Consider the following 12,458-nt stretch of genomic DNA (forward strand, 5'->3'; position numbering starts at 1 on the left):
AAAAAAAAAAAAAAAAAAGGGGAGCCAATACTGAAAACTCCACCTGCCATTTCCAGAAACGCATTGCAGGCACACCTCTTGGGTCTGTCTGTACCATACAATACCAAAGGCAATATTACAATATTGGTTTCAATCCTGGAAAGAGCAGAGCACTATAAGCTCTTAGCAACAGTTAGTAAAAAATACCCCACCATCCCTTTAAGCAGAATGGAACTAATAACTAATATCCCCCTCCAGGGGGAAACAGCTTGTGCAGGACATCCCCACTTTTCTCAGCCCTAACAGTAAAGATGGCTTAAAACAAACAAACAAAAAAATCCTTATTTCAACAGTGACACTCCTGATGAGAGAAAAATATTGGCAAAAGAGCTGTTAACAGCATTGAAACCGAGAAGAAGAGTTTACATTCATCAGTGCCATGAAGTGATATACACCTTTCACATTCTTATCCTACAACGTGGGTGGCAGTTTTTTTGTTTTTAAGTAATAACAAATTATCAAAACCCAAATGTTATCCTCACAAACCAGTCAAACATGCTCTTTCATTTGTTTGAAAAGAAGTCTCCAACATACAAGACAGCCCTTTGCATTGTGCCTTCCCCCTCTCAAAAAAATTGTAAGCAACATATAATGGGATGAACTTGTTCGGTAAAGCATTAACTCCCAGTTGTTTAACTCTGTATTTGAACTAGTGACTTGTGCAATGCAGTCAGCTATGAAGTTAACATTGAATCCAGCAAAGTTAAAAGTGCAGCCTGGAAAATGGCTGAGCCTACACATAACTTGTATCAACTGGCAGGTAGCAATCTACATCCACATTCCTGCCTTGGGCAAGCAGCTGGCCATCAGCTCTCCAGCCCTCTATTGTTCTGATTACAGCTGTTCAACCAGATACTTGTGACAGCGTAATCAGGGTTCGTTTCCGGAGGCCTACTCAGAGGCAGAGGTTTGCAATCATCTCCTGGAAAGCAGCATTTCAAGCACTGCTATTTCACAGGCTCTCCCACACAGCCAGGTTTTAGCGGGTAGGAAGAAAAATGCATCAAAAGATAGGTGTAAATTCTGCACTCTGGATACCGAATTACACAAATGGACCAATAAATAGTCTTCAGTAAAACTGGTCAAATTCAAACAGAACGGCTGTTACAAACCAATGACTCCATCTAGTGTGATTCTCCTTTTTACACTCGAATGATTTGCTGCTGTTTAACTAACCTCTCTGGAAATGATCTTGGCAGTAGCCACATCGCAGATATCAGACAGGGCAATAAAGTCACCAAAAGACGACATCCGATCAGCACCTGCAAAATTGTATTTTTAGTAACTTACCAAACTATAGCATAATACAAAGAAAACTCTTTGCTCCTACAATCCAGTCAATTTCCATGACAGCTAATAATCTAATCTCACAGCAGAAAAAAAAAAAAAAAAGGCCATGTAAGAGCAACAAGGATGGAAAATCCTACCTCAAACACATGCACCTTTAAATATTCCCATAGTTCAGATATTCTTCCTTCTTCACTGCGTTTGTGACTACCTCCATTACTGCAAGCAGCTCTGCTGTAGCCATGGTGGCAAGAGGACAAGGAAAGGCAAGGATCGTACAGAAAGATTTTAGATAGGAGACAGTTGGAAAAAGAGGAAAGCTTTTAGATGCCTGTGCTCCCATCTGGCTTTTCCTACAAGAAACCGGACCCAGAAATGTAGCCAAGAGCTTTTTTTTTTTTTTTTTAAAACAATAAATATTCTCTATATTTAATGGCATAGCTAAGGTGAACAATTAATGGCACTCAGCTCTTATCACAGATGCTCTACTATTTAGCAAGGTCAATTCTTCTGTCCCTGCCATTCTAAAGATTTGTTTTTCTACCAATCATGCAACGGTTTTCCAAGGGCAATGTTCAAAGGTGGTCCCTAAAGTGGTGAAAAATGAATTCAAGCCAGTGTGCCCCTTATCAAGTAAGTTTGCTTGTTTTCTATAATCTATGCAGATTTTCTAGGAATGCCATGGAAAATGAGACAATTAGCAAAGTATCTCAGCTAAGCAGAGGAAGCTATTTTTATTCACTTATTTTTAGCTTTTTTTTGTGAGTTCTGAAGTACAAAAGCATTAAAAAAAAATCACCCACCAAATACCAGGCAGAAACATTTCTACTCAAGTTCCTGAGCACCCCATATACGGTGGAAGGCTGAGTGGGCTACCAGCACAGCTATTTGTTTATCCATCCTTTAGCCAAAACCCCACAGATTTATATGTGTGTGTGTATATATATATACACACAAATCAAAAAATACAGGTCTTCTATATAAATAGAATCCAAAATGTTTTTAGCCTCTTCGAAACAATATACAACGTCTGCTCACTTGGAGAGCAATTTTTGATAGGCAGTCAGTTCATTTAGTCAGTCAGTCAGATCCTTATGGAGGAAGAAAACCCTACAGAGGAGTACAGTGCAAAGGGAAGAGCCTGCAAAGTGCTAAGCATGCTGCTCAGGTCCTGATAATTAAGCTCAGCTCTTTGGACATGCTAGTTTATTCCTGGGCTTCTCACCTCTGCTTCGTGCATAGGCAGACGCTAAGGGTGTTAAGGTCTTGTGGAAGTCATGCACCATGCAGACTTGCGCCTCCTCTTCGCTGAGAGGTATTCCAACAGCAGCACCTAGTGGGAAATACAAGCCAGGGCACTCAACCAGAAACTCTCGCTGGTCCCTGCCCCTGGGACCTCCTCAGACTGCCAGGGTAAGGGCCACAGATACACCACTGGCAGGGCCTGCCAAAAGTCATAGTCTGTTCAAAGAGAAAAGCATGGCAACAAGGAGCCACCCACCTGCAGGACTGACGTGTTTGAAGGAGGCTGCAGCAGGAATGCCTAATGCCTGCTTGAGTTCCTTCACCAGCTGCCAGGCATTGAGAGCATCACAGAGGTTGATAAACCCTGGAGAGCCATTCACCACTGCAAACACAGCACACAAATGGACACATTAAAGCAGGCAGAGTCTGCTCCCCAGAGTCTGGACAGCAAGCAGAAGAGATTTCTTCCACCAAGAACTGAAATCACTACAAATTTGTCTTATCAAATGACCCTGGCTCCTCAGCAAGGTTAAATGCCCTGAAAAGCTTCAGTGACTTGTGAGGAATGCACAGGCTTGAGACTCAGGAGATGCCAATACAATTCTCTTCCCTACCAGAAGCTGGTGATACGATCTTGGAGCAAGACACACACTGACTCCATGCACCTCCCCTCTTGTGAAAGGGGAACAAAAAAAGAACATTCCCCCTTATGTTCTTTGAGTTCTTCAACTGGCAGCCATTTGGAACAAGAGCCATCTCTTTCTGAGGGAGCCTACCAGAGCTTGATTTTGACCAAGGTGCATAGGCAGTGCTGTCAGGGAAGAACGCAAAAAGCACATCCCCTGCTCCCTAGCAGGTAGATTTCTTTACAAATCTAGTAAATAAATTTAATATAGTGACTATAGCTCTGATTCAACAAAGTACTCCGGCATTAGCCAAACTTTAAGCACATGTTGTCTCTAACTGATGTCAACAGAACCACTCACAGCCATGAAATTTAGGGCAAGCTTTTAGCAAAATGCTTCATCTGGTCCTTTAATTAGAAATCCATGCCAAGAGTAAAGGTCATTCAAAAGTCTGTTCTCAAAACCTTTTGCCCTGGTCGTGCAAGAAGAGCTGCTTGTACTGACACGGCAGGACTGTGAGCATTCCAGGAGATAGGAGGAAAGGGTCATTTTAGCAATAGTCCATGGCCAGAACAAGTGAACACAGTGATGTTCTGCTCCCATACTGGGAGGCAGACTTGCAAGCAAATCAACTTCCAGTGCAGGTGTAGAAAAGCTTCTTATGGAGATCCCAGAATTGAAATAAGGAAATTCTGCAACACAAAGCTTCACTGTCTGTTCAACAGGACAATGCCTGCACACAAGGCAGAGCTGGTTTTCACCAACATTAAAAACAATCTCAAGAACAAGAGTAGCCAGACTTGCTCTCCAAAACAGGGGTTTCCCTCACTGCAGCAATGTTGTGATGAGTGGCGCACCTTGTAAAATGGTAGAGACACACCAGACCTGTCCCAAACTCTTGTGAGTGAGACTAGTATCCCTTCCCTCTGCCACCATTAGCAGAAGCAGCATTCTAGAAAACTAAGGTAATAAACCTCTGCTCAAAACCATCAAAGAAAGAAAAAAAGAACAAAACCCATTCAAACGTAGAGAAGAACCGCTTGGTTTCTAGACAGAGTAAACGGTGACACAAAAAGATTGGGAAGATACTAAATAAAGAAAATAGAAAGCAGCAAAGCATCTTAAAAGGATAACAAGGTTTTCCTTTGCAAAATCTGGATCTGATGTCAAGCAGAAGGTGCACCACGTAAATCTGCCCAAATGTCTTCAGTGTGGACACACAATCTTACACCAACAGAGAACGTGGAGCTACAATAAGTCTTGTGGGGGTCAGCAGACAAGCATTTCTGTCTCACACAGCTCAACCTTTTCATTACAAAGCTAGTGCCACTCAGTAATAAAGTGGTTGTTAGGGTACTGCTGGCCATCCCTTGGACTAAGGTACAAGATGGTATTTCAGTTTTAAAGAAAACTGGCAGACACGCCCAGCCACCTCCTTTCCTAGCTATCCCAGAGCTCCCTTTTGGCCAGCATGGCCTAGACCTCACCTGTCAGGGGAAGTCTGGATCTCATTGTGTAGAGCTGTGCAGGACTCTGGTGAGGATTCATGCCGTACCTCAGGGGCAGCTGGGACACCCCCTTGCTGTACTCTTTCCTAAAGTAGTCAGAGATGGCTGCATCGTACTGGGCAGTGTGGGTGAAAGCCTGGGGACAAAAATGGGGACACACGTCAACTTACACACGTCAACTTACTTACACACGATCTGGTGTTTAAAGAAGTGAACAAACAAAAGGCAAACGAGTCTGGCCTAGCCCTTCACTACAAGCAAACACGACCAACCTTCAGTGCAAGGTGACGTCTGGTTTCCATGGAGGTGTCTTTGTCCTTTGATATCGCCATCTCTTTAGCTACTGCAGAGTAGTCTGCAGGGTCACACACAACTGTCACGCGAGCATGGTTCTTGGCAGCTGCCCGCAGCAAGGCAACTCCTCCTGCAAGAGAAGGATGGAGGCATGAAGCACTTCCCTTCTGGACACGGCATAATAGAGAGCCACATATGACACCAAGAAGGGACATGCACCAATCAACCATTTGTGCCAGATGAACGTGCCCCCCTCTCTCCAGCAAGAAGGGACTGTAAGAATGCTCTTCAAAATGCACAAGGCTGGTGAGTTTGACACAGTCCACTGGTGAAGGTGCACATTGATTGGCCTTTGCAGATACAGGCCAAGCTGCAGGGGCAAGAAAACAGGTCATGAATGGGCTGCGATGAGCAACTGGGGCAAGAATGCCTTGAAGCAGCACAGCCACACCCTGAAGAGGATGGCTGTCTCCACGTATCACTTAAGCACCATCTTCTGCAACACTGGGCTGGGGAGGGGCCTATAGGAAGATTTACTTCTACACTGCAAAGCAACTGAGGTTCCCAAATCTCTCTGCAAATATTAATGAATCCTGCCCAGGTCCTCTGTGTAAGGTAAAATGCCATGCTTCTCCCTTAAATCTGACTCTGCACAGCTATTACAACACTTTAAATCATACAAGATACTAGGCTGTTGCAAAGGAAAAGTAGAGGCTGGCACCGCTACATGCAGAGTGAGTACTACTCCATAAAACATTTAATAGAGAGCTCTGCTGGGCATCATTTGGACTAAACTACTGCAAGAAAATTCAATCCCAATCCAACCTCATGGCACAAAACTGCCTGTACTGTTCACAAGCTGCCAGGCAGAGATGCTGCAGTGAAGGAACTGCAAGCCTTTTGGGGTTAACAACTAGCAGGAAGAGCAAAACTCCTGATGATACAGGCGTCCATGCTTCCAGTACTAACTACTCTCCCGCATATGCAGACCAACCTCTTTCCTCGTAATGGCTTCCTGCAGTGAAGTTTTCAGCCCAGAGCACTTTCAGTGGTTTAGCTCTTTCTCTCCAAAGCAAAGGAACTCAGGTACTAACTACTCTCCCACATATGCAGACCAACCTCTTTCCTCGTAATGGCTTCCTGCAGTGAAGTTTTCAGCAATCCCCAGAGCACTTTCAGTGGTTTAGCTCTTTCTCTCCAAAGCTCATGTTTTTTTATTTTTATTACGCTGCCAGAGGCTGCAAAAGAGGTTTAATCTGCTCTCCGTGTTTCAGTAGGAAGCATGCTCCACCTGGCCTTTCCTAGCATAGCCTTCTACAGTATACCAGGCTTCTTCCTTTGGGCAGTGCATGACTTGCCCACCTGTGCAGCATGGTTTGCCAGCCTGTCACAACAGCCACTTGCCATTTTAACTGTAGATCTGCTTAAAAGCAATGAGGTTTACCCAACTATGCTTTCAGCCTGCTCCTTGCAACTCTTGCGCTCTTTAGCAGACTTCCTTTATGGGTGTGCAAGGCCACCAAACAAAAAGAAAAGACCTGAGACCACTTAGAGACCAGAACTATCAAGTCTGCCTGGAGAACAGATTTGCTCTCCCTTTAACTTACCAATATCAATCTTTTCCACTGCCTCTTGCACAGTTACATCCGGAGAAGATACGGTCTTCACAAAGGGGTAGAGGTTACACACTACGACTCTGAGAATTGAGGGGAAAAGCAGGGTTACTCAATGAGAAATAAAAAGGCCAAACTGGGCTTGGAATGCACAAGATACTACCAGTGTTTTTATGGCCTTGTCTCTCAGATCAGGGACCAACATAAAATCCTGTAGCCAAGGCTTCTTTCTCCAAAACACTTAAGAGTCAGTAGTGTTCAGCCAAAGACCAAGTAATGTTACAATGGTGAAACAGTACAGGCATTATACAATTTAACTGAACTCTGTGCATTAAACAATGTTACAGTGGATAGAACCACAATCTACAGAAGTTAGTTAAAAGGAAGAGTTTCTTTAAATACATGGGCCTGTGTTTAAATGTTTAGTGATTTTGGTGTGCAACTTGAGTCATTTCAAAGGACTTCAAAGCAGCTCTCAGCAGTACTGAAAATAGGCATCCACCAACTTTCCTAAGAGAGTAAGCACCCAGAGCAAGGTCCATTGCAAACAAAGCATAAACAGTCTAATTTTCCACAACTTTTCCAAGAGCAGAAAATGACCTACATATCACCTTCTGGACTTTTAAAATACCAACAGCATATGAAACCTGAGTGCACAGCGTGGATCTCATAAAGCCTCTGTGGCACACAAAAGCAGGTGGGAGAACTGACTTTCCCTCTCAAAGTAAGACTGGAGCTTACTGGAATTAGTTTCTTGAGCTGATCTGGAAGAAGCTGCAGTCTGTATTCCAGAAAGCATGAAGCAGTAATTTGCCCTGTCCCATCCTACCAGTACCACATGAACTGTAGTGAAAGGAGGTATCTGTTTTGACCTTCACAATGTTTTTAACCCAAGAGAATTAATTCACTCTCTTGATCTGAATGTATGAAGGTATCAAACCCCAATGCATGCCCAGTATCGCAGTGAATTGCTGTGATGCATACACTTGCGTCCAACTTTTAATATTCCTTTGTTTCCACACTGCATGATGAATTCAAGCGGAAGGGATGATTAGTTTCCAGTATGGTTTTCAGAACCCCCTATGTCTCTAATTTTCCTATGATACCTTTTATTGTCTGTTCTATTTCTAATACCCTCTCCCCTCCAATCCAAGCTCCTGACCTGTTGCAAACCATCAGGAATCCATGGACTTTAACACTGCTAATGCTTTTATCTGTGGAAATCAAGATAAACAATATCAAGTTTTCCTACCTTGACTTCGCTATGTAAATTTTATGCAACTATGCAAAGACCCTCCTGCTGAGGATTAGCTCCTTCTGCTTCATGTAAGACAATCTAAATCCAAATTATTACTCCGGATGCAAGTGCACTATAAGTCACTGATGTAAAGGCATGTTACTCCCCCTGCAATTCAGCAAAGCCTGCTTTAATATGCAGCGTACTCTGAAGAGCCACCTCTGCTGAGCCATCTATGACGATTCCTGTGGTTTAAAATTTCAGGTCTTCAAATTCAGCCTGGAAATCCATCCATCCCAGGCACATCAGTTTTTAAAAGTAATTTTAAAAAATAAGATGCATTCTAGCCCAGTCACCACAGTCAAACTATACCTCCCATCCCGGCTATACCTACAATTTAGTATGTTCAATTCAGCCATTCATTTCTAAACCAGGAGCTACCCACTGACATAGAATTGGTTAGTCACAATCACTAGTTAGATGTTAAAACCAATTAGTTAAACATAGTCCCAAACTGCCCTGTGTGAGTGTACTGAGTAAATACATTCTAAGAAAACCAGAAAAAAATCTTTGGTACATTAGTGCACAAACTGTGTTACTTCAATTTCTGGCTGCAGCTCACTTGCTCCCATGACGGCTCTCAGAAAGTAAGTTTTCTGCCTGTTATCTGTGTTTTCTGCCTGTACAAATGCTGCGTGTTCCTGACCCACTTTTCATGTCTACTCTTTATTTATGTGTTGAAACTCAGTAAACATTATGCAAATCTCAAAGGGTATATTTACTAAGCAAGTATTTCAAAATCGGGAATTGTCATCTGATCAGACAACCAGAGCCAAGTTGAAGGGAGATGCGCCAGCTTCAAAAGTACTGAATTCAACTTTGCAAGAAGTGCAATGTGGTCCAACACTGACTAAATGTAAAGTGTCAAAATTCCCAGATAATCAGAAGACATTAAAACCTCTGTTCCCTGTGGAAACCACAATGTAACTTTCTTGGTTTAGTTTTCTCTTACTACAAGTGATGAAGACGCATCTGTAGAAAATTTGTATTTTTAAAAACATAGTATCTTGTGACAGGGAAAAGGAAGGAGATCGCAGATCTTCTGGTGTGCAGATGTTACAATCCCTACTGCTCCCATTCACTGGTGTTGACTGGTCTCCAATGTTCATTTTTGATTACTGATGAATTGCATCATGTCCCCCAACATTTACCTTACAAGGCTGAAATCCTGTTTGTTCATATCAGCATTATCTTCTGGAATATTGCGAGCCAAGATGCCTAGTTAAAAACAACAGTACATCTTTATTAAAAAAAGAACAAAATCACCAGCAAACATTTTTTTAATTCAAAATCTTCCTTCAGACTGTGCTTTTCCTCAGAGATTTTCTACAATAAACTTTCTGATTCTAGTTCAGACAACAGTCCTCAGCCCCTACTCCTCTACCCTATTCCATTTTACTGACTCTTTGGCTGTTCAAATTCCATGCTCACAGGTTTTTTTCCCCAATGCTAAATCCTACAGCATTCCAAGTGCTGAAGAGCAATCTCAAAAACATACTTTATAAGCATCCAGTTGCTACCCTTAAAACACTAAAGCTGTCATTAAGGAGTTCATGGAGAGTAAAAGGGCACCTGCCACTCGTCAGCCAGCAACACTCGAAGTCTATGAAGCATCTGAAGCAAAAGAAGCTGTGCCTCTACCTGAGCAGCATAGGTGGCTGGCTTGGGCCTAGGAACTCAAGAGAAACATGCAGGTGACTGGCTGGCACAGAGTAAGCAACAGCACAATCCTGGGTTCAAGGCTGTCAGAGGAGATTGTCTCCAGCCCTCAAGTATGATGGGCAACAGGTTCAATTTGAGGGATCTCAAGCACCATAACAGGAAATGAAAAAGCAGATGGGTTAACGTGCAGATTGACCAATTATCACACATTTTCCTTGCTGAAGAGGAGCCAGGGCAGATTAGACATCCAGAAATCACCCACTAAAGACTATGCTGTCATGTTCCTTATGCTACACACCAGATTCATCCACAGGTTAAATTCAGTGGAGCTCTCTGCCTGAACAGTTTGAAATTGACTCTGCAAAGAATGTGGAAAGGCATTTACAGAGAAGCCCTGTTACTTGTAGCTCTGGGGAGGAAAAGCTCTACTAACTGCATAGACGCCAGCATAGCAACAGAGGAAGTAATTCAGCCACTGTGCACTTCTCCACCCCATGCTTTTCACCTCTCCTTCTGCTGCTAGAGCAAGCCTGTTTTCACTACCCTGTTCTTCCACACAACCCTTAAAAAGAGACATCTGTCAACCCCTTCTTCCCACCCTTACTGCCCATGGTTTTCTCTTTTAGACTGAAAATAAATTAGCAGAAACATACCAGCATGGACTGCAGGATGAAGGGTTTTCACACGTCCACCTAACATCTCAGGGAACCCTGTCAGGTCTGAAACATCTCTGCTCAATGAGAAAACACAGCATGGTAACAGACGTGCCATACTGACTTAATCTATAGGTTCAATGTTTATCATCCCCATCAAGGCAGTAGTTTAGATCTACTGGCAATATTGGTTTTACTGGAAGGAGATTTAAAACCTAGGAGTTTTGGAGGCAGCAAGGAGGGGAAATAAACTTAGCTTTCTTTTGGTTCCTCTGTTAAAAAAAAATCACTACCTTTCCACCAATGACAGGAGGAGTTTAGAGAGAAAACACATGCACGATTCCTCTAAACTTCAGTATATTGTATCTCAGTAAGAACACAACATATGGAAGGTGTATTACTAAACTGCTAGGAAAAACCTATGCTGAGTGACAGACTAGGATGCATCCTTCTTACGGAAGGCTGGGAAGTAGTTCCGAGATGAGACATTCTACGTTAAGATAGATCTGACTGTTTTTGTTATGGTTGGCATCTGTCAACTAGCTAGCAAAATGCTGCTAGGTACAGAAGGATTAGTGGAAACAGCCAAAATGTTGGTTTAATGCTCTCTCACTCTTCACAAGATGTTGATCTATATCTTATGCAAAAGCTACATCTGACAGAAGACAGAAAGGACACTGCTTTCTAGTAAGTGACCCAAAACAAAAAATTGTATACATTTCACAACAAACCCCCCCTCTATGACAAAGAGGCAACAACTGCTTTTCCCATGAAAGGAAACAAAGTTCATGGGTCACACTCAACTAAGCAGTATGGCTATTTCTCAAATACACCGAAATAACCAAGATAAGCAAATCCCAAGTAAACATGGTTTATAGAGAGAATGGAAAACCATCCTCAAAAGAAGCAATACCTCAGTACTCTTCTTCCCAGCTTAGCCAAAACATTTAAAGTTTCACCACTCCCTGTGACTGTTTATGATGGTAAAGGAACAATAAATTGGAGAGGGAAGGGGAAATGTGACTATTCTTTGCTTCAGGCTTCACTGATAGCACAGCCAAGCAAAGAAGTCGGAGAGACATAATCAAGTGCTGGATAACAGTGAGGACAGGGAGCTCTGGAGATGGCGTATATTCATGCTGATACGTCCCAGGGGCCTATCACTGCATTCACTGGAAGCAAAAAAAGAGTCACAGGCACCTGTCCTGCCAAATACTTGACAGATTTTTCATCACTGTACTGGAAACAATTTTTATCTGGCCAGAACTGGTTTTTTTAATCACAGCGTGGAAAAAAGTAAAACAAATTTCCCCAGAATCATAGGCCAAAACAGCCGGTGACTTTACATGCCCCTTCTCAAACAGTGGATGCACAACACTTAAAGGGTCTGTCTGAAAAAGCTGACCATCATGCTGGGAAAATTATTTGTGACAAATGATCTCCAGTGAGCTTCAACATATTCCTGACACGTGCCACCTTTCCTGTCGCAGGACTAGGCAAAGATCAGCTTTCAGCTGGCTGTGAAGAGCAGCACTAGGGTCAGATCATGAATTTCAAGACAACTGATTGTCTCATGGAAAAAAGCTGGCCCGAGGCAGACAAGGCATCACCTCCAACACAATGCTTCTGACACCTCTCTGCGTGCTGACCTGCACTGTAACACTCTTTGGCCTCAGTCAGCCAACTTCGGGCCAAGAAGGTCCTGAAGTTTGCTCTGGGGCTTTTGAGGTGGAGTTTTTTTGGAAGGGAAGACTTGCTTTCAGACCAGTTTTCAATCACATTTGCTCACAGACGGAGAAAACAATTTAAGCAGCCTCAGGACCCAAATAAGCATTTTTGCTGGAGGTGTATAGGAAAGTGTCTGTACCTGACAGGCAAGCCAGCATCTCTCAGGGATTTGGCTGTTCCTCCAGAAGCAATTAAACCCAGGCCAAGAGCATTCAGACTCTTCGCAAATTCCACCAGGCTGGTCTTGTCAGAGACACTGAGTAAAGCTAACAGGTGGGAAGAGAACAAATATTTTGGTTTTAAAAGTGGAACAGAGAAAGAAAACAACAGGATTAAGAGAGGGAAGCCTTTATAAGTTCTATAGCTTATGAATCTTCCCTGATGTGAGGTGACTGGGTAGGGGAGGGATGAGCTGACCACCAGAGCCTCACGCTTCCCCACATCCACAACGGAGAAGCGCCCCCCCCCCCAGGAGAGACACCGGCGGGAGGAGGCAGCGCTGCCGC

General features: G+C 43.2%; 1 protein-coding gene across 1 annotated transcript in view; it reads right to left on the bottom strand.

The window, feature by feature from the left end:
* Positions 1-12,258, bottom strand: part of ATIC (5-aminoimidazole-4-carboxamide ribonucleotide formyltransferase/IMP cyclohydrolase) — a gene marked incomplete at its 5' end in the record, with an annotated part of 24,214 nt that extends 11,956 nt beyond the window's left edge. Inside the window, 9 exons of the mRNA XM_019473619.1 lie at positions 1,216-1,301; positions 2,552-2,659; positions 2,828-2,953; positions 4,685-4,841; positions 4,978-5,129; positions 6,607-6,695; positions 9,061-9,127; positions 10,225-10,301; positions 12,092-12,258. Of these exons, the coding sequence (XP_019329164.1) occupies positions 1,216-1,301; positions 2,552-2,659; positions 2,828-2,953; positions 4,685-4,841; positions 4,978-5,129; positions 6,607-6,695; positions 9,061-9,127; positions 10,225-10,301; positions 12,092-12,258 (1,029 nt within the window). The remainder of the gene's footprint in view (positions 1-1,215; positions 1,302-2,551; positions 2,660-2,827; positions 2,954-4,684; positions 4,842-4,977; positions 5,130-6,606; positions 6,696-9,060; positions 9,128-10,224; positions 10,302-12,091) is intronic.
* Between the last annotated feature and the right edge of the window lie 200 nt (positions 12,259-12,458).

This window comes from Aptenodytes forsteri, unplaced genomic scaffold, assembly GCF_000699145.1.
Source record: "Aptenodytes forsteri isolate BGI_AS27 unplaced genomic scaffold, ASM69914v1 Scaffold264, whole genome shotgun sequence".
NCBI classification, from domain to species: domain Eukaryota; kingdom Metazoa; phylum Chordata; class Aves; order Sphenisciformes; family Spheniscidae; genus Aptenodytes; species Aptenodytes forsteri.